The sequence below is a fragment of the Prenolepis imparis genome, unplaced genomic scaffold, assembly GCF_030444845.1.
Source record: "Prenolepis imparis isolate NDT839.2.m4 unplaced genomic scaffold, iyPreImpa1.0 SCAF_8, whole genome shotgun sequence".
NCBI classification, from domain to species: Eukaryota; Metazoa; Arthropoda; class Insecta; order Hymenoptera; family Formicidae; genus Prenolepis; species Prenolepis imparis.
The window spans coordinates 9,558,689-9,582,224 of NW_028141166.1; the positions used below are offsets into that span (position 1 = coordinate 9,558,689).

At 38.8% G+C, this 23,536-nt stretch overlaps 1 protein-coding gene across 5 annotated transcripts in view; it reads left to right on the forward strand.

Moving 5' to 3' along the window:
* LOC145939600 (uncharacterized) overlaps positions 1–23,536 on the forward strand; it is a 405,991-nt gene that overhangs the window by 357,538 nt on the left and 24,917 nt on the right. For all 5 annotated transcript variants that reach the window (XM_083044035.1, XM_083044036.1, XM_083044040.1 and 2 more), the window contains 2 exons: positions 11,198–11,440; positions 16,938–17,052. In XM_083044035.1, the coding sequence (XP_082900161.1) occupies positions 11,198–11,440; positions 16,938–17,052 (358 nt within the window). The remainder of the gene's footprint in view (positions 1–11,197; positions 11,441–16,937; positions 17,053–23,536) is intronic.

The window sequence follows — 23,536 nt, forward strand, 5'->3', positions numbered from 1 at the left end:
GCGCTTTGTTCGGGACTTGGATGAACCGTGATGAGAAATATAAACCGCGCGACTATGCGAAGTGAGAGAGATTTTGCGAACAATCTCGCGAAGCAGATCGCGAGGTCGCGAAAATGTTACGCGCGTAGTGATAATGAGTTATTCGATAACACGTTTGAATTGATGAATATGTATTTACGTAATGAATTATTGTATTCATTTTGCGAGTTCGCGTCGGAAGGTTATTTATGATATCTCGTGTTGGGTAGAATCTATGGCGAAATAATGGCACGATTCACTCGAACGAGAATCGAAATTGCACGGTCATCATACAATTCATATTAATCATTTGCGTGTAAATTTTCACTAATTTGATTTCTCAATATTGCTATCAGTTATCACAATGTATAAATATTACAAAAATAGCTGTTCAAAATAAAGAGAGTATATAAAAAAATAATATCTGGGTTAAGAAAAATAACAAGAGACAGAATGGGAATGAAATCGTGAGAAGGATATTTATGATTATGGAGGTATAATATGTTCGATGTGTGTTGCTACATTGCAACGTTAATTAAAAGCGCATAAATAAGTGGAAGGAATTTTAACAGTTTGTTCAACACATTACTTGGCTTGCATCCCCGAGATCGCGGCACTCTGCGTAAAATATGTACGAACGCGAGAGAGCTTGCGCGAGAATCTTTTCAGGCGTATCCTACGCGAAACTCCAGCGTACTTTGAACATATTGAAGGTATTTTACCAAGTTTCCCCCGTTCGAAAACGTCGTATTCTCGAGACTCTCCCCTTTTCTTTTTGCCTCGTAGTCTCGATCGCGCGCGGTTGGAAATTTATTTCTCGCCGGAGGCGTGCGCGGAATTATCCAAAATCCCGGCGTGTCGTCTCTCGCGCGTGCCGCAGTTTACGTAGCAATGCAAAATTTGTCGTTGGGGTACCATCTTTCTTCGCATCTCGTCTCTTGAAAGAACATTTGTTGCAAATTTAATAACGCAAGGAATGGAGAAACAGAGACGGCATAGGGGATCAAAAGAAATATAATATATATGCATAGTTCTATAATTAATATCGCAAAACTGTAAAAAGAGACAAAACATTTAAAGTTCCACGCATTTCTTTTTATTTTAAATTCAAAAGTTAAGATTATCTCAATCTCTCTCTTTCTCCTTTAGTTTCAATATAAAATAATAAGATAAATCTTTAACTGCATTTTATCGCCATTTACTCGAGTTTTCACTCGGCAATAACGCGACGATGAATCGAACGAAATATAATAATTGCAAAACGGAGAATGCACCGATAAAATATCGACTCGAAGAAATCAATTACGAGGCAGGCAGCTTCTTTTTAGCAGTGGTTTCTTCAACCGGAGCGTAATTTCCACGTGGCATTAAACCGCGATGGAAGCCGGACTCGTCGCGCGTTGGTGGACAGAAAGACGGAACGAGATTTCCTAATCGGTATGAGAGAGTTTCCACCAGGCGACTCTCAATTCGTACCGAAGCAATTCACCGAGAAGCGAGAGCGGATAGGGAAGCGAGCGAGCGAGCGCACGAGGGTTGGGAAGAAAGGGAGAATCCCGGGATGTGAAAGAGAGGAGCACGAGAATGAGCGTGGCAAGAGAGACGGGACTCGAGCGAACGACTCGAAGACAATGCAATTATTCGCAATTACCGCGTCCGTCCGCAGCTCGCGGAATTATCCCATTCTGTTTCCATTACTGATCCCCGCTTTCCTTGGGGGTTCTCTCTCCGCGCTTCATCCTCCCCCACTGAATTATTTCCTTCTCTCTCTTTACTCCATGATGCTAAGCGTCTATATATCTTGTCTATATCTGTATGCATATGTATATAAACGCATATACATACAAATTACGTTACGTATCGTCGAAGCATCGAAGAGAGAAATTAATAGACGCGACTTGAACGCCGCAGACACGCCAGCCCGAAGCGAGATAATGCAGCAAAGTCGACGGAATCTGCCCACCGATCCGCGTTAACGAACGACGTAACTCGAAATCTTCGCGCCTTCCCATACATTGCTCGCTCTTCTCCTCTTTGGGGGATTACAGCGAGTATCCAAGAGTAACGCCACTCTCCTTTGGATCCATCGCCGCGATTCGGTCGAGTGATCCAGCTAAACGTAAGCTGCTTTCCCGCGTAGCACTCCGCGTTACCCTAAGCTTCGCTTGAATAACGACGTCGGACACGGGCAATCTTACTCTTTTTGGATAGTTAAAGACGGCTTTAGAAAGTAGATAGATATAGTCTCTCTTCGGACAATCTATTCCACGTAAATATATACTTTGCAATTTTACATTCTTATCATTTTTGTTGCACGAAAGTTTGAATTCGTTAAAAAAAAACAATCTATATTTTAATATCAATCTTTCAAGATTATATACAGAACGTAAAGAGAATTGGACATAGTTGAAAAACAACGATATGTCTTGCTGCAGGGAAAATCGCGAATATCTGTCATCGCCCGCGATTGTATATTTATCAGAATATACAGCAAGAGAAGTATCGCTCGTCTAATCTACTTAAGACCCGCTCGTACAACCGGATTCTTTCTCGGCCGGCTTTGACCGCGCATAAACTGGATCAGCATCGTCTAGGACGGCAACCAACGCGCAGGCAACGGCAGTCACGAAAAAGAAAAGAGAGGAGAGGAGAGGAGAGAGCAGGCAACGGCGAGATTCGATTACAAAGCCCTCTCTCGAGCCCTCCCGCTCCTATCACCCTGCCGAGAGATCGGACACTTCTCTCCCTTTCCGCCGATCCCGGTGTGTTCAGGTCGTTAAAGATTAACGGCGCTCTCTCGTCCCTCCCGACGACGTCGTATCCAGGGCTTTAGGCGCCGGAGAATACGGGGAGCGGCTAATGTAACAAAGGAAATCCGGGCGACGAGCGACAAAACGTAATTACACCCGCCCTTTCGTCCCCTCCGCACCTTCCTCTTTCTCTCTCTCTCTCTCTCTCTCTCTCTCTTTCTGTTTTGCAGTTGCTTGTGTGTAATGCGGAACCTCAGCGGGACGTCGTCCGTGACACGTTTTCCCGCATCTTCCGCTCACCTACGTACGCCTAGTAGTCTAGTTTCTCATATATATATCCACCTACCTATCTACCCACCTACCTACCCATCTAATGTTCTCCTTTGCTCTCCCACGCGCCCACAACCCGTTTCTTCTCGCCAACGCGCGGTTTTGGCGCACGGATTACCGTCGAAAGGGAATCGATTAAACGCAAAGCGGACGCCGCGTCGCCCCGCCTCCGCATGCTTCGTTTGCTAATACATTTTGCAGTTGACAGCCTCTTTAATTGCGGTACGTTCTCACGTCGCTTTTAACACCTTCCCGTGTGTTACCACGTTACACGTAAAGTGGACTGTATACGATCAGTAATACTGTCAGTACTGAAAAATACGATCCACTTAAGATTTGCGTAGATTATTTATGTAGAATTGTAAAACGCGTTAAACGATTTATCACACTTTAATGCAAGTTAAATATGAAATTTAAATATGCAGGTTTTTTAGATTGACTTTGCGATCTTAATTAAATATATCAAACATATATACTAGATATATTTGACGCAAAGAATATCACAGAATGAATTCTATTTCAGAAAATTCTAATCTACATTGATTGTAAAGAGAGAGAGAAGCAAGATTTCACGTTTTTCAATGATTTAATCAGCAATTTTAATAATGGCACTACCACTCAAGTCGACAATAAAAACTCACTGGGCTCCTCGTACTTTTTCTTTGTACAAAATGTTATCCGTAATTACATTTGCATCTGTAGCTTGCTTTCGGCACAGTAAATATTAGCCTGGCGAGAATATTAAATAGGTAAGATTCGATGGAAATGAGTTTTCCGGGTGTTTTTTTTATTTTTTTTTTTTTATCGAGTTTCATGTTTTATAAATGTCGATGGAAGCTCAAAATTTCCCACACACATTCTACCTTGTAAGTACGATGATTACAAAGGTAAGTAGGTAGCTACGTATTTGCTCGCGAGCATATAACAAGCATACAGCAGTATGCTTTTCACGTTCTTCTTTCTCTTTCACAATTCTTATTCACCGATTTTGTCGAAATAAAATCCCGCACATACTTCTTGCCACGACGAAACTCAAAGGGAATAGGTTAATAATACAGCGAGCGTAATAAGCTTTTAGCTCTCCGTCGTTCTCCATAATATGTTTTTTCAAGCGCAAAAAGAACACGGACGTCGAGATAATTTCTCGTACGGTATATTTACCCATTTCGTGCAATGCAGTTGAATCGACAGTGTTGCGAATTATTCGCGAACGACGAGAATTTCATTTCAAATCGAACGAGAAGAGAGCATTATATTATTTACTGACCTTATTAAAATTTAATTCGCCAGATATTTTTTTATTTTCGATCACTTACAATCGCTGTTTTAGTTTGTTTTTTAGCAGCTTTTCAGATTTCGAGACGGATCCATGTCAAACAGATAAAAAATTAATATAAACTTTTGCGGTGCCTGCATTTTTATGTTGTCTAATTTCAATTTTCATATCGCTTAAGACCTATCTTTCTCCCAGTCGAGCGCATCGTTCTTCGAGTTTAACAAAATCTAGCAAAAATTTTAATAGATTGCGCCAGGATAATATGGTCTTCCATGCGAGAGGCAGGGAGGAAGAGAGCGAATTTCCATTCGAGAAATGAAATACTTTCGTCGTCCCAACTTTCTCCGCTTTGTACGCTTGCCGTAATTTTACTAAGAGTCACATCAGCAGTCTGTGAACTGAATGCACACATTCACGAAGTCCTTTAATCGACGAAGATGAATACATATACATATGTAAAGAATATTTTTGTAAGCTCTATTTACGTGTGTACAAGATACCCCGAAAAGGGATGTTCTGTTCGGAAGCAGATTTATTTGAAGTGTTTTAACGACAAAAAGATATGTATTTGATTTTAATTAAAACGATGATAAAAAATTTGACATGAGAATATTTACCTTGGCTTTATAATCTGTCGTATACAAAAAGCTTTTTAGTTTCTGATGTCTTCATGGAGAGGCCATTCTGAATGGAATATCACATTGTACGAAATTGTAAAAAAGAATTTATGCAAACCACTGCTAGATAGCGTTTGTTATTCGTAACGAGAAACGAGAGTGCAACGAATAAAGCAAATCATATAAAATTACAGTAGTATATATTATCGCACAACATCCACGTGTATGTACATACACGTCATGTTCTTCTGGCAATTTTTATTCGAATTATCACTTCCATTACAGTAATTGACACTACGAGACACGAGATAAATTTGTCAAATGAATGTACATTTTCATTTTCGGACTGCTCAATTTTTCTCATTTCGCGTTTCAGGTCTAATATTTATCTTCATTCTTTTCGTTTGTATCTTTGCTGTAACGCCACACGAACATCTCCAGTTTTGTCCAATTAAAAGATATTTTAAAGCCGCCACGTTCAGACAAGATGTCACGGAACTAGGGCATGAAGTTTTTCCGGCAGTAGTACTTTATTCGATCTGGTTATTTCGTTATTCCGCTCAGCGATAACTGCGCTCGAAAATACTGCAAAAATACCAGAAACTGCTGGCACGAGACAAAATTTAATTTTTTAATCGAAAAGTTATACTCTTCTTTTTTTTATTTAATCGAATATGAATTCCATGACCACGTTCAACTTATAATTTCTGTAAATTTTGTAAAATGCTTTTAAGCTACATTCAGTCCTACGTTCAAAAAAAATCTACAAAAATTTAATTAAATATAAAATGAATAAAAATGAAAACTCGCGCACGTGTCTTGCAAATATTAATTTTGCTTGACAATTATTAATTTTCTTGACCGCGCGGCAAAAACCATCGAATTTTGCCATGACACTTATATGAGATTATCGCGTATAATCTATTAGACGTGAAAGGGTTAACGCGTTAGCTCCTCGAAAAGGGGACCGTGCGGAAACGATTAATTCGACGTAGTTGCATTGTAGTCGCATTGAAGTCTCATTGTTGTTACATGACAAGCACGCAGGCTGTAAAATTACAGATTGCCGTGAGATTTTAAGCGCGACGAGATGCCGAATCGGTGGCGATAAATGGAAGAAATATAGAACAAGAAAACTAAGGAAAGAGAGGGAGAGAGAGAGTAGTAGATAAAGGGTGACGACGACGAAGGAGAGTTTCTAAACTAGTAGCATCTAGTAGTAAATCGACGCAGGCGTTGTAGGGGTGGCGGATTGTGGCGGAAGGGGATGAACGCGCATTAGGCGAGTTATGCCGGCATTGTTCTAATTTAATCATACATGCCAGGACCAGCCAAGATACCGGCTCAAGGAGCAAGCCGCTAGTAACGACCCATCCCCGCAATCTACCATTTCCGGTGCTTATATCGTTCTCTCTCTTCTGCTTATCGTATATAAATATCTATTTTAGATTTCTCTTTTTCTATAATATATCATTCTTCAATCAAATTCAATTACAATTGCTATTTTTTATTCACTTACGAGAATATTATATTAATTGACATGGTATATTATATTTTATCGACGTGCGTAATTTTATCTCGTATAGATATTGTTGGACTATTATATTTATTTTATTTTAGTAGATAAATTTAAATCTGACATATACGTATTATTTTATATACAGAAGTGATTGTGTAATGGTTTTCAATTATTCATAGTATAAGAGAAACAAAAATACACTTGATTCGCGGAGTTAATATTTTTATTTCCAATCGTATCATTTTATAAATGTTACTATATTTTACTTATTATTTGTCATTTTTCGTTTAATTTTATTCGCTTCTAATTTACTGCAGCATATAATCGACCACCAATAAGTCCTCTATCGCTTTGTCTCGCCTAAAATGTTACGTTTAGACTGGTTGTCGCAGAAGACAACGCGTGCGCTATAGGACCTCCGAATTTCTGTTCGCTATGCGGACCACCGATCTGGAAAGCGGCCGGTAATTTTGCTCTCGTCGTACTTGAACGGGTTGAGTCGTTGCCGAGGGGAACGGGTTGAGTCGTTGCCGAGGGAAACGGCTCCTTTCGAAGGAGCAAGAGGAACGACACGCTTCTTGGAACAATTGCGTTCCTCAGCAGCGAAACTGTCGAAGCAACGCTAATGGCGAACGCGCAAAAGGAGCACGTCGTGATCGCGGACTTGCCACGCGGAGCGTCTCTTGCACTTTCAACGCGTATTCCGCATTAATTCCGAAGGAGTTGAATCGCGCTATTCAGCGGGCTTTTAATGCGAGCGTGGAAAGTTGAGAAAACGCGAAGCCACCAAGACATTTTTATACGCCATTAAGCGTTACATACACTTTGATAAAAGAAATTCCTGTTAAAAATATAAAAGCGATCTGGGTCATATACACATAGATTTATAAACGTAAAATCTAACTAACGACTCTCTTTCTCTCTATATATGTTGCACCGAGATAGGAAAATATGATGAATCTAATATCATTTATATTATTAAAATAAATATGCTCATATATTCTCGTATATGAAAAAAGTATTTTATATTTTTAACTTCTCTTTTTTCCTCTCCTTCTGCGCATTTTCGTTTTTAACGCCATGCGATGAGAATCGCGTGGCAAATTTCATTTGTGACAGAAAATATCTCGGCAAGTAAACACGTTGCCATACCTTAATACAAGACGAAGGTGCGAAAGCTCCCCCCTCTCTCGTTTTAAACAAAATTCAGGATCTCGTTTGGATCAAAGATTGTTTGCAGACATTGATGAGATATCTGCCGCGATCGAGTAGGTACTTTATGAAAGATGGGCGTGGTACGTTATGGGCGACATACGCAGGATCGATGGATTCTATCTCGCAGATCTATGAGCAGAGCGATGAAGAGCGAAATATAACAGCGGAATCGAGAGGAGTATAATCGCGGTCGTCGACGCGCGAATTAAACCGATTTTATCGGGACGGTTGTTCGTGTGGAAGAGCCAAGTTTTAAGTTAAATTCGTTGCGCATCGGGGCTGCGAATGAATCGCGCCGATTACCATCGAATCACGATGGATTACGCGTTTTAACATGATTTAAAAAAAAGGAGTAAAATGTCGATAATTATCTACGTTCATTTCTTTAGTGTTTTGTAAACTTGTTAAAGTTAATGTTTAGTGCTTAATGCCTAAGCGCGATATAGTTAATGTCTAATCCTTGACACTTTAAATCCCTCCCAATAGTAATGCATTACGCTTTAGCATAGGAACATTTACATTCTCCTAATACCAGATGGAGAGAATGAATTTAATAGTGCAACCTATATTTATTTGTACAAGATTTTTCAAATAAATGGAACAGATAATTTATTAAAGCTGTTAAATAATTAATGCACATTAACTACGCAAATGCACTCGATCGTAATCTTTTCGCGACGTCCATCATTCGGCACTTTTTTTCTATATCGATTTTTAAAAAGCTTTTTCCCAATTTGCATTTTTTCGCGCAAAAAATACATTTGATGAGAAATTACTTTTAATATTTTAATTATGTGCTAACATAAAGCGTCCTCTTTGATTATATTATCGCCACATCTTACGTACTTGCGTTTCTTTTTTACTTAATTACGTAGTTCGTGCCGCGGGTGATCTACCTTTATGAAGACTCGCTGCTATTCTTTTTCGCGCACTTCTTTACCTTCGTCATTCTTTCTTTTTCGTGACCTACCCTTAGAAATATGTTTCTTTCCCTTTAAATAAAGCCTATAATAATATCCTCTATATATTAAGCTTACGATACTTGGTATAAAGGTTGATGAAATATATGACTGAAATATATATACGTGTCTCTATAAGAATTTTCTCTAAATTTTGTCTATAAAAAAATATATATTTATAGTTTTACATTAAAAAAATACTTTATGTATATAATATTCCTATAAAAATAACAGATGGATTGTGAATTCTTAAATTAAAAATAGATATGCAAATCGGTAATCTGCGTTTCTCAATTTCTCGGTTTTTAGATTTAAATTAGCAGATTTTCGTCATGTAGAAACAAATGCGACGGCGAATTATTTTCAGTAAGAAGAGGTAGTTAAGACTTGAGTAACGTTCCACTATTATTGAGCAAAGAAGGATGAGATATAGAGAAGGGTGAGACACATGACGAGTAGTTTGCACATGTGTACGTGGCTTCTTGCTCTTTCGCTTTGTTGAATGCCTCTCACGTACGAGGCACGTGTGGCTACGTATAGTTCCGCTTGCAAATCAAGAGGAGAGAAACGATGTGAATGCGAACGTTTTTTATACTAAAATTAAGACAGCAAGTTGGCCCACTAATGATATATCAGTAAATAATTTCAAATGATGTAACATATATGGCAAGAATTGGGCAATATTATTCAATAACGCGAAGCATTCTTAAATATTCTTGCCGTATTAATTTAAAAAATCTTTCCAGAGATCTCGGTTTTATATTAATATATTGTAATATTTTTTTAAATTAAAACAATGATATTTCAATTATTACAAGTTGTGTTATAGATATACGTAAAAGGATATATTATATTTGCATTATTTGGATAAAATATGAATTTTCTGTGCCCCCCAAAATTCTTTACTAAAATAAGATTCACCGATACTTGCCATATTTTACTTCCGCACTTTAACTGCGCGACCTTTTAAATTCCTTCCACCAGGATATCGAGTATTGGATCTACTTACAGTTATTAAATTTTCAAAGCTCTTATCCAGACATGCCCGCCGGCAACATCGAATATGTACTTACGACTAAGCTTAGAATTCTCGACTCTTCCGGAAGGCTTGATGGAAGAGGAAGCAACTTCGCTCTTCTCGTAGCAATTCTCGAACTTATACGACAGGAGTTTTGCACGCCGCAAAAGGAGGCGTAAAGGAAGTAAACTCGTATGAAGTACAAGGGCGAGCGAGAGAATAGGGAGAGAGAGATGGGATGTGTACATGATGTAATCTCGAGCCTCATGAGAATTTATGTTTTCTAACTTGAAATAGAAACATACATCTGTAATTAATACGCATACATCTATATAATTATTATTGAAAAATAGGATAAAATAGATCTCTCTCTTTTTAAATGAAATAATTATCACATAAATGACGAGCCTCTATTATATTTTTCCATTGATAAATTTGATTAATACCCTATAGAAAATTTGATTAATACCCTATAGAAAAAAAACCCTGACATTTATAATATTACGTTCAAAAGGGAAATTATTGAGAACAAGCGCGCGTTTAGAAATCAACACATTTTCATCGAGATGAAATCCCGAGTGTCGTATTGTAGAATCTTACGAGGGAAGCGTTAAGACCGCCTGAGCTAAAATACAAAAGCAAAGTTATAATACGAGTATAATACAACACAGTTTCGAGCGTTCTCTCGCGCGCCGTATCTCACATCCCCGGACGATTCACGTATCGTCCGGGAGGGATGCAAATTGTGTAGCGGGCGTACAACGTTCTCCGATCTGTAGTTAGCAATTCTCTCGTCTCTATTCCCTCTTACGCGCTTACGAAGTTGCGGAGTTTCTACAAGGCTCCGAAGCAAGTGGAAGAGGAACGGTTCTCGGCCCTCGAGAGGAGCTTAACCGGCGGGCAGAGAACGGTAACTTTCGCATATATAGTCGTATTAGTATTACGCGTGCTACATTATCGTTCGGGTGGAATTTCGCATCTCTCCTCCTTTCTCTCTTGGAACGCGAAAACAGTTCGACGAAGCGAAATGGAGAAATGCCAGGAGAAAGAATCGCGTATCTTGGCTCTAAAAATCTTTCGGAAGAGCGGCATTAAGCTAGACGTAACGCGCTGTAATAAAAGAAGATGCCATAAAGGAAATTCTCCCTTTATTCAATTATTCTCAGTTTAACGCGAACTCTCGTTATGTACCACCGTCGGAATTAATGAGATCATTTCATTCCAGATATTTTATAGACATTCAACTATATGTTATAGAAATAGGATTTAGTACATCTTTGCAATTATATGTAATATCTGTCGCGTCTTTTTATTTTTCAATATTAAGTAATTACAACTATTCTTTCGTAATAGTTGTAGAGGAGAAAATGCATCAGATAATATATTCGATGCAAAAAGACGACTGCAGTGTTACAAATAGTGAATAATTAACGCAAACATTTATGCGCCTTTCGTTATGTATTATTTAAGAATGCTGTTTTTTTTTTGCTTGCAGCAACAACAACAACAAGCGCAGCAGCAGCAGCAGCAACAACAACAGGTCGGCTCACCGGGAAACGGAAATGTGGGGAAGGGCAGCCCGTCTCCCGGAAATTCGTCATCTCCCGGTACGGTCGCTACTTCCAACAAGTCCCAAACCGAGCCGAAACCGGTGGAGTGCAATCTGTGCCATCGAAAATTTAAAAACATACCAGCCCTTAATGGCCATATGAGACTCCACGGTGGTTACTTCAAAAAGGTAAATTCCATATTTGATAAGGATAACGCTCGTGGAAGCGCTCGTTTATGTATTTATGCGGATTTATGGTATTATGGGCTAAGAGCTCGATAAGAAGGACGTAAAGGAGGGAGAGGGGGTTGGCGCTGTAAAATATTCTAATAATGTTTTATCTCGTTATTTATGCCGCTTTCCTCGTGTATTTTAAATGTTACGATTACGAAAAGCGTTATCAGAATAATATATAACGCGTCCCTTGCAAAACAAAATAATTAAAGTTACGCGTTTACGAAAAGTCCCTTGCAAAATGCGTTCCTTGCAAAACAAAATAATTAAAGTTACGATTACGAAAAGCGTTATCAGAATAATATATAATGCGTCCCTTGCAAAACAAAATAATTGAAGTTACGCGTAAAGTTATAATCGTTATATCTTTATGTGACCTAATTTCATTCTATTTTACATATATTCGATATGAAAGGAATTATATACTATATCTGATATCTTAAACATATAAATTTTTCTATCTGCTTAGCATATTAACTGTTTTTCTCTCAGACAGAAAACCGCAAATTATTACATATATATTTAAAGAGAAACAACTATCAGAGATATTACTTTAATAACGAAAATATATATCAAAAAGGATGATTTCTAAGTTTCAGCGTGAAATATAATAGACGTAAGATCATACGTTGTACTTTCTTTCGGGCCTGGTAATTTCTTTGGAATAAAGGAACTCATCTCGCGGCGGCGACTTATTTCATTTGCATCCGCGCGAGCGCGTCGTCGTCGAAACTTCATTTTCGGCACGAGAACTTTAATATTCGAGAAAATCTCGGCGTGGTTCCGCCAAAGTTATAGCGCGCCGACGGTTGCATCACCATATGAATTCGCAATCGTGCGAAATCACGTTCACGCGCGCGCTTGCGTTGCATCCGAATAATCAACCGGCGTTTCTATGAAAATCTCATCAAGACGCCGTCGTCGTCTCGGAGCCTCGAGGAACGCGATACTCGAGGATGCATCCTCGAGGGTGATAATCGCCGCGACGAGGGCGCAAAGAAAATGGCAAAAAGTGATATAAGAGAATAGAGATCGCCTCCGATGATCCGCGCGACTTTAGCACACTTTGATCTCCTTCCCCTCTCTCGTGCACCCTCTCTTTCCATCCCCTCGTCTTCCTAAACGAAGGAGGACAGTGGTGTTCTTAATAAGGTCAGGGGGTAAGGGGTTGTTGCAGCTGTTGAAATAGAAAGATCAGCAATTCCGCGAATGTTCTCTCTCTTTCTCTTCGTTCGTCCCTCGACCTGTCTTTCTATCTCTCCGAAGCTCTTCTCTCGCTGATTAAAAATGTCTTAACGAAGGCTGCGTCGTTTAGAAAAGTGCTGAAAAACTCGTCGGACAAAAGTTTCCCCTTTTTCACCCGATCCCGGTGACGAAAAGGAAGGGGGAAGAAGGATGGCAAATGGCGAACCGGAGATGTTCTTTATTCTGCAATTGAAAGACGATGACGTAACTCGTGCTGGGGAATGGGTGGGAATAAACCGGTCGCGGGTATTAAAAGGCAAGGCAAAAAGCAAGAAGAATTATAATCGACGTATTGAATCGCTGTGCATAAATCGAGACGTTTTTTCAAGTCGTGAAGCTTTACCACACGATTGCGAAATATAAAAGTTTTGAGAAAGTTATAGGAAAAGTCCAATCTAACTTTTACGGATACGTACATCTAACATATATTTTAGTTGGACGTAAAGACAGAAAAATATTCGAAATTCTTATAGATTAAAATTGTTTCTCGACAAAATTGACATTTTCTTAAGAGTTTTAAATAACGATTTTCTAGACAAACAATTTTTCTAATATTTTTATGAGTTACTTTATAATTTAATATAAAAATAAAATATATTGTTGAAATATTTTTAAATCTTTTTCTAGAAATGGAAAAAGTATTTATTAACATGTTTATTAAATATCAAATAATTTATTTTCAATATTTTTCGTGTATCTGACACTCGCTCTTATTAAATCTTAGACTGCTTTTCCCGTCCTCGTTCCGACATACTTTCTGCAATCCTAACGAATACGTCAAATTAATTTTTCAATCTCTCAACATTTTTAATGCTCGCCTAACATTTCTCCTTCGTCTCCCCGTTCTGATTCGTCCCGTTTCTTCTTATTCCATTCATCACTACGTAAGCGATGGCGGATGGAAAGACCCGAGTCGATAACGACTCGATAAAGTAAAGATTGGAACGAAACGGGTATGAGAGTGAGTAAATCAGCGAAGGCGAGATAAAGCGCGGACAAGCGAAGGGAGACGTAGCATCGGTGGATGGGGAAAGGTAAGGCGATGATCGAATCCAAATGAACCCATTAACAAGCTCTTTGGTTCCACCCGAACCAATCCGCAGCGAGTCTGCTGATCGGGAATGGAAAAGAGAAGAAGAGAGAGAAATGATTCAACACAGCCTGAGGGAAAAAAGAGAAAGAGAGAAGAGAGAGAGAGAAAGAGAGACGGAAGAGAAACCTACACGCGCGGAGAACCCCGTACAAACATTGTCTCGAGCTTTCTCCATTATGCAGATTGAATCTGACTGGTTACGGTCGGGGTTTTCAATGGTGCTCTGCTCTCGTTTCGAGCACCCGAGTTTTCACCGCGATACCGCCTTCGCCTCCTGCCCCCATGTCTGCCCTTTAACTTCTCTTCTCTCCTTTCCTTTCGCCGCGTATTCGTTCATGTTCGACTGGCAAGACCGACGGACGTTTCGCTATCACGAAAGCTCTATCCGGTAGCTATATCCCTCTTTCCGTGGTCAAGCTTTTTGCCCAAGCGCGTACCGCACGGAATTATTGAAAAGTTTCGATGGTCCTTCAAATTGGGATATATATATATATAAAGCCGGACTAATGCATGTCGTATATACATACGTCCCCGTACTGTGGGACGTATACGGGGTACACGGAAAGGGGGGTAACGCGAAACACGAAAACTCACCGAGTTGTAGGCAGAGCCTCGTCCGCCATGAAACCGCGCTCGTTGTTGTTTAGGATGCGCGTCCGCGGTGAGAGGAGTTAGCGACCGCGCGTTTGGATTCGTTAAGTGGCACAGCTGCTGTTAATCCCGCGGCAACCGCTCTTTCGGGGCCCGCGAACCCGCAGATAGACATGTAGTCTGTGTGAACTTTAGAGCGAATTACGGCATGTAATTTGTTGTATTTCCGGAGAAATCGCCCGCATATGCCGCTCCCCGCTTCGCGGACTGCTGGCCGTTTTTCATTACATTGTACCGCCGCGTGACGAATGATTTTTCGGAGCGATAAATCGTCAGCAATAAATCTGCGCCGACGCGTTTCAGATTTATTTTCTGTAAGTAGTTGACGTGTAGCACGATTGATCGTCCGGAGGTAGGAATTGTTGGAAAACATACGCGCGCGTAGCGCTATGGATTTTCGATTGATCGATGTCCCGCCGATGGCCGAGATAAGAACAAGAAATATCGGAAATTGTTACACGGGACCCGGCAGCGTCGTTAATCGCTTCTTTGTAATCGTGCTCAAAAACATAGTCTACAATGTCTTCTTTTGGCTGAATTGTACGATATTTACGCTATTTCGTAAAATAGAATACTGATAGATATATTGATTAATCAAGACAGAGCGCTGACTGACAGAGATAGATACTATAATATTCTTCTCACCGTAGCTATATAAAAAATATTGTAGTTTTATACAAGAGCGTCAAAAGAATAATGCAGAATTATAAATATATCAATAAATCAAGATAACATATTTTTTTTGGAACGCGTAAAAATAACTCACAAAAAGAAAGAATTTACAAAAGTCTACTCGCGGAGAATAGCGGCCGCCAGATAACTCTAGTAACTGGAATCGACACGGATCGAATTGATGAGTCCGGGATCGGCGCGGCGGACGTTCTGCAATCAATTCCGCGTATTAACGGCCGTTGATCAATATTCATGAAGCAAGCGAGCGGTGTACGCCCCGTCAAAGACAGAGTTCAATTTCATGGGAGGCGTGATACACACATACACACATAATACATATTTTATAAACGTGGCCGCGGATGCGTAAATCTTATCGAAGATAGGAAATTGAAGGCCGCGAGATGACGACCGTCGCACATCACGTGCTCGGGTCATTAAGGTTTAATGAAGATGATGACGCATGTGTATCCACGACTGATATATTGTTCGCGCAGTCGCTACTAAGGGCGCCGGCGAGATGCAGATGCGGGAAATGTATGCGCGTGGCACCCTCGACGGTATTAGTATGCTAATTATAAACGTGTCCCCCGCTGAAACTCGCGGAGAGAGGTCGATCAGTAGGTACTCGGGGAAGAGACAGCCGAGGTCCTATGAGTCGTGAAATTCACTTGCACGACGCGTACGACTCGCGGAAACTTTAAGTAATATAACTTTCACGCGTCTTAGCGAAAAAAATTACGCGGACTTTAAAAGAATTCTCACGCTTAATAAGTTAGGAGGAAGGGCCGATAGCTTTCGCGGCGCCGATAAGTTCACGAGATTTAAGAACTTCTTATCCCGCGAAATGTGAAGCGGGAAAAAATGCTTGCGAGTGGATGACTACGGAAATAATAATAAATCTATGCAACGATAATGATTTCAAGGAGTCGACGACACTACGTTTTTTTCATTTTTTTCGATAGATTGATATGTAACACAGATGGATGAATATAGAAAGAGAATTTTATTACATCTTCTTAAAAGTTCCTAAAAGCGTTGAGCAATTAAAAGCCTTTTAATTAAGAAAGAGAGTGTGATATTAATAATGTATTTTTTTAATATTTTTTAATTTTTGATCATATTTGAACAAGGATTGAACTTTCGCAATTCAAGTTTATTGGAAACCGCGGAGACTAGTATCCAGACACTTCGCAAGTATCCAGAAACGACATACGTAGAGTATCTTTCGACGGGCTGTATTACACGATGTTGAATCGCGCGCACCAGCGATTCCATTAGGATATAATCCAATGGGCGCCTCAATTAGTCTTGCTCAGTGATTAGCGTGCATCTCTGGCTCCTCTCGCTCTCCTTCACCATTGTAGTCTACTCTACACACCTCCCTCAAGGTAGTACCCTGCGCGTCAATTTGCCCGTGATTTGAGCTTCTAATCTAGGTTCTCTCGTCACGAGTCCTCCGCGGCCGAGACCAATGAGATTCTGGTTAGACTATGAGTCCTCTGAATAAGCTTGACCGAAGTTTCGCTAACTAATAAGATTTTACTATATTCGCCCACAATCAACTAACGAAGAGACGCTCTTCGATGAGCCAAATATTACGCAACGATGGTCGCTTTTTCGCACGATCGCGATAGAATATCTTTTTCCTTTTGTTTTAATATCGATAATTTAGATCTTTGATGAAATTTCGAACGCGATGCAGAAAATTTATACATTGTTGGTTACTCTATTTTTGTCGCGCGACTATTTGATTTTTTTTTAACGATGCGTCTCTTTATTTGCGTGTTACAGGATGCGGAGAACAAGAAGAGCGAGAAGAAAGAAGTCATCGGGCCGCCTTTACAGACGGCATCGGTCAGCGTGAGAGCACTCATCGAAGAGAAGATCATACAGAAGAGAACGACAGGTAAGATGACAGATCATTTTCTCGAAAATACGTCAGTTATGTTTGTTTATCTTTTATGCTAACGCGATGTTACATTAATCACACGTCGTGTCGATAATAAAAGTTACCACTCGCGTTTTCGCGAGCAGAAAAGATGTATCTCTCGATGCAATACGGTAGAACACAACGTCATTGTTTCGTTTAGAATCCCGAAGGTATATATATACGCGCGTGTCATAACTGCGGTGAAAAAAAGAATTAATACAGTGTTCCGGCGAACGATGCTGAGAACACAGAATCCACGAATGCGATTCCAGCGCTGATTTACGGACGCGCATCCCGATTCGATCGTGTATCTCCCGTTTTGTGCCCTATACCGTTCATCCTGTTCTCCACTGCTCTTTCTCCCTCGCGCGTGTGTATGTATGTGCATTTGCCAGAACCTCTCCCTCCCGCCTTTCGTGATATTTCGCGGGGGCCCTCCTCTCTATGGGGGCATGCAGTGTATGGACTGCCGAAGAACCGTGATTTACGAAGCGAACACGCCAGAATATTTCTCGCATTGTCCACGTTAGCGCGATAAATCAAGCCTGGCGGCAGTAGCAGAACGGGCCGGCGCGGGCACCAGGCCCGTGCTTTTGTAACAAAGTGCGCGTCGTTAGCGATTTATGCGCGATTTCGCCTCGGCATCTGCCAAGAACGACGAGGGACGATCCGAGCCGGCGCCTTCCGTGGTACGGCTCCTTTCGTCTCGGCGGCCGTAAACCCGAAATAAGCGCAAAATAATCGCCGGGGTGTGTGCATATCTTTGCGGACATGTGCGAATAATCGTTGATCGTTAACCCTCGACAGTCCACAATAATCTCGAGAAAATAATTGATATTAGAATCCACACACATTCTGATTCTTTATTTTATGTAGGTCGAAGTAATCAAAATGTTTGCTCTCGCTCTCGGAATTTTTTCAAAAAATTTAATTTGTGAATGTGTTTCACAAAATAAATACATTTAAAAAATTCTCCAAAAAATTTTTAGGTTATTTACAGTTACGAAAAAGTAATTTATATGATTGTTTTTTTAAAATAAAAACTGAAAAAATAGTGATTGTTGCATATTAAACTTTGCGATAGTAAAGAATCACGCGTTTTTCTTCAATAAATTTGGATCTGATTTTGTGTGTCTTTTAGTGAGACCTTCAAACATTACAGACTGCATAGAATTTGTTAGATTTCTCAATGGTTTGTTCGCGCGTGAGCAAACGGTAGGAGAAGCGGCACTGTTTCAAGTAGTATAGGTCGATTATTAGTCGCGACGCGCTGTCACAAAATAAATACATTTAAAAAATTCTCCAAAAAATTTTTAGATTATTTATAGTTACGAAAAAGTAATTTATATGATTGTTTTTTTAAAATAAAGACTGAAAAAATAGTGATTGTTGCATATTAAACTTTGCGATAGTAAAGAATCACGCGTTTTGCTTCAATAAATTTGGATTTGATTTTGTGTGCCTTTTAGTGAGACCTTCAAACATTACAGACAGCATAGAATTTGTTAGATTTCTCAATTGTTTGTTCGCGCGTGAGCAAACGGTAGGAGAAGCGGCACTGTTTCAAGTAGTATAGGTCGATTATTAGTCGCGACGCGCTGTCACAAAATAAATACATTTAAAAAATTCTCCAAAAAATTTTTAGGTTATTTACAGTTACGAAAAAGTAATTTATATGATTGTTTTTTTAAAATAAAGACTGAAAAAATAGTGATTGTTGCATATTAAACTTTGCGATAGTAAAGAATCACGCGTTTTGCTTCAATAAATTTGGATTTGATTTTGTGTGCCTTTTAGTGAGACCTTCAAACATTACAGACAGCATAGAATTTGATAGATTTCTCAATTGTTTGTTCGCGCGTGAGCAAACGGTAGGAGAAGCGGCACTGTTTCAAGTAGTATAGATCGATTATTAGTCGCGACGCGCTGCAATACGGCGGACAAACGAGCAAACTTCTTTTCGTACTCTGCCCTGCCGCACGATGGACTCGAAAATTCTATGAATATTCGATCACGAACGATTATTAATCAGCGCACAATAGGGACTGATGTCTACACAACGTCGTTCCCATTGGCGCGCCGGGAATTGTTGACAGTCATTTAACCCAGCCGTTGTTGTCGGGCATTATTTTTTGAAAGCCTCGAAAGTGGCCGCACAACAAGATCGATCGATAAATAATTTGCTGGCGAGAGCGTGTGCTAGTTGGGCGCGATATGTCGTTTACGATGCAGGGGAATGCCACGTTATTTGGTTGTGCAACGGCGCTGATGTACATTTTTGACAAAGGGTGGCGAGAGGATGGGAGCGCGCTCGGTTATGCTGGTCGTCCAGCAAAATATCGTCTATCGGACGCTTTGCGTGCATCAAAGAACACGTAGGGGTGTCTGATAACAATTATGCGATAAATCAAACAAAGAATTAGACCTTTGACATGTATTGAGACGATTGTTGCTATGGTCGAATTTAATTCCTCGTAAATAAATATATTAATGCACGGAAAGAATTTTCTTTTAGAATTTACCCTGAAAATCATGGTAATCGTGGGACGATATGGTATGGAAAGAATTTTATGAGAATTTCTCTGATTAATATTTATCACAATAAACATAATAATATCTACACGTTAAAATATAAAACATGTTTCAGTAATTTTACCATACAGTTTAATAAAATTAATCAAACATGTTTTATATTTTATTGTGATAGATATTATTATTTTTATTGTGATAAATATTAATCAGAGAAATTCTCATAAGATTTTTTCCATACCATATTGTCCCACGATTACCATGATTTTTAGGGTATACATTTTAAGAGAAAATTCTCTCTGTGTGGTCTCTAATAAAAATGACGATAATTATAATTTGAATCAATTAAAATTATTGCTAGTATGTAAATTTATTTATAATAGTCATTGATCGCGATGTTCTTATTATTGCATATCAAATATTAATAAATATATAACAAATTCAGGTTGAGAAAGAGAGAGAGAAAATTTTTGCTAAGAAAATTTCAGGGTTGATAAAAGATTTGTATAGAGAAAGTGTGCGATTTCTAGTATGTATACGCCTGTGTAAAACACATGTAGATACGTGGATTATCAGAGCAAACGAAGCTTCGCTTTGTTCTCTCGGCTTTTTCGCTGCTGCTGCTGCATCGACCACAACAATTTCCATTCGAAGTGCAGATCGGACAGGTCAGAGACAGGCCCGCGCGTCTGCCTCGTTGGAAGCAATTTGCCTCGCCGCGATCGATGATTGGCAATTTGTAAAAATATCACGCAGTCCCACATCAATGTGTTCTGATAACGCTGTCACATGTACATGGACGGTCATGGAATTCACGGTTTATGTAAATGCATAAGTTTCGCATGCCTTTTGCGCGCGTTGATCGATAAAATCGAGCAAAGCACGTTGCATTTTTTTACAAACTACAAAGGGAATATTCGCTGTTTCATACACGAAAACACCTACAATCTTTTGAGAATTCGAATGCTATAAGTTTGCGTGTTACAGACCGGGGATAAAATTAGGAGTGATTTTACAAATTTATAAGAAACATAATTTAATATCACAACATCGATCACGTCATGATGAAAAAGAAAAAAAATTCATTTCATTTGTAAGAAAATCTCACTTGAGGATCGCTAATTATACGCTACGTGTGATAAAAATGTGTAGAGTATGGTGAATTGTACGGTATGGTATAATGGCCAAAAAAGTAATACAAAAAGAATCGGCTCAAAGCCAGAACGAAGGCCAGATATTCATGAAATCGTCGTGGAAAAGTTTCGTCGCGATACAGCTGTACACTCGGCGAATCTCATTTCCTCTTTTCGCTCCCCGCGGCGCCCAGGATATGCACGCATTTATTTCCGCCGAGTTGTACGGCTACCATGAACGATTGTGCACGCCGTAGAATATATTTTTCAGTATGCTGCGATTTCAGTAGCAGCGGAATATTTATTATGGCGCACGATAGACCGCCAGTGCGAAATGAACAATTGCGTATAGATTGCTTTTTGCTTTAGTGTAATTAAATAAATGAGAAAAGATACGTTTTTTTCCATTAATTAATTGTAGCTTCGAATAAATCAAACAAAAATAGTATATAATAAAATACATTTGCTTGTTTTCTCTATTTCAAAATTATATTACAAATTATTGAATTTTCTCTTTGAGAGTTAAAACTTTGAAAAATAATTCTGTCTATAAAAAGTTATGTGAATTGCTACATAATATTTTGATTAAGGGCCTGCGCACAATAGGAAAAATATTAGGAATAAATATTAAATATTAGGAATAAGAATTATTTTAATCGGAAAAACTCTAATATAAAAATACAAATTCGGGTATAAAGGACTCTTTAGTAGTTTATTAGCCCTTACTAGTCCTTTATACTCGAATTTGTATTTTTATATTAGAGTTTTTCCGATTAAAATAATTCTTATTCCTAATATTTTTCCTATTGTGCGCAGGGTCTTACTCGCAAAAATATAAATCCCTTTTTTTTTACATTTGTGCGAAAAAAAGAAGATACACCCTTTTTATATTTCATTGGATATTTCTGATCAGAGTGATTATTATCGAAAAAAATTTCACTAATATTTTTTTTCCATTTATTCGGCGCGTGGCATGTGGGCCGAATGTATTTCATGTCCCTGCTCGGTTATAATACTCTGTCATCCGCGCGCTTTCGTAAAAATGAGTCAGTCTGCCGGACTACGGAATACATTATAACTGGAACGGCATGAGCGCTTTTTGAAATTTAAATGTAGTTATTCCAGCAAACCCACCGTCCTCAGGATATGCCGTAACGTACCAGTACGCACGCTTTTTTGAAATTTAAATATTGTTATTTTTAGAGATACAAAACGTACCGAAAAATTTTTATTGCACGGACGGAGAGAGAACATGATACGACGTATGTTGTTGCTTCAGCCAATCCTCCACGCGTTTTATTCTTTTTTTCCTTTCTTCAATTATATATACGTAAAGCCAAAGGAAAACAAAAACCGTCGTAGAGCGCGGAGTGGCAGCTGAAAGAGAGCAGAAAATTCGCGACGGCCATTGTCGGGGATGAAGGGCGAATCAAGGAAAAAAAGAGGCGGCAAAAGATCCTTTTATTTCGAACGCGCATATATACGCCTCCGTTTTACGCATGCTGGCGAAAAAAGGGAAGAACTCCCTTCCGTTTTTCCGCTTTCCGTTTCACGATTTTCTGTAAAACCTATGCGTCCCTTTATTTCACTCGGAAACGCAAAACGTCTCGCATGCATTACGCGTTATCGCTCTTGTTGTTAGTAAAAGGGAAAAGATGTCTTATTAATCAAAAATCAAATCCATCTTTTCCGATCGCAAACATAAACATAGGTCGGGATTTTCTGTCGCGTTCGATACTTCCTTTCTAAAAAAGGCATGTTAAGTCGATTCTCGCAAGTATTGTTGCCTCTTTTCCGCGATGCTGATTAGCTGTCTCGATTCGCATTGTGCGTTATATTTGTAGCATCGAGAGGCTGTCGCGAGGGTTTGACAGTTTGTTCAAAATAAAATAAAATAAAATAATAATATGATTTAAATAACAATAATACTTTAAACTCGATTAATATTTTTGACAGTTATCAGCTGATTACTGTCAAAAAATATTAATCACGGATAAGGTATTATAATATATTATTTACAACATATTACTATTTTAATATGTTTTAATATTTTTATTTTCAACTGATTATAAAGTGTTAATTTGATAATTAAATTTTAAAATAATAATATATTAAAAATATTTTAATATACCTTATCCGCAATTAATATTTTTTGACAGAAATCAGCTGATAACTATCAAAAATATTAATCGAGTTTAAAGTATTATAACATATTATTTAAAACATATTATTTTATTTAATTTTATTTTGAACAAACTGTTAAACTACTAACCCTCGCGATGACAGCCTGTCGATGCTACGAATATGACGCACAATGCGAATCGAAACAGTCAATCAGCATCGCGGAAAAGATGTAACAATACTTGCGAGAATCGACTTAACACGTCTTTTTTAGAAAGGGATGTTATAATATTTTAAATTCGATTAATATTTTCGACAATTATCAGCTGATTTTTGTCAAAAAATATTAATCGCGGATAAGATATTATAACATATTATTTAACATATTATTAGTTTCATATTTTCAACATATTATATACACTCCTATTACCGCTATCGAAATGTTATAAAATAAACAATTTCTCACTCACCGATACGTGTAATAGTGCGAAGTTGTAGTACACAGCACATTGATCTGAAAACAAAATATTCAAATTAGATATATACATAATTTATGTGTGTGTCGAATATCTCATAAACAATGTTTAGAGAGTTTAGAAAAATGTTTTTATTTTGCATACCTCAAAGTTGCCCCACTGTCGCCCGATACCTCCCCGGGCCTCCTCCTCCTCTCTTGG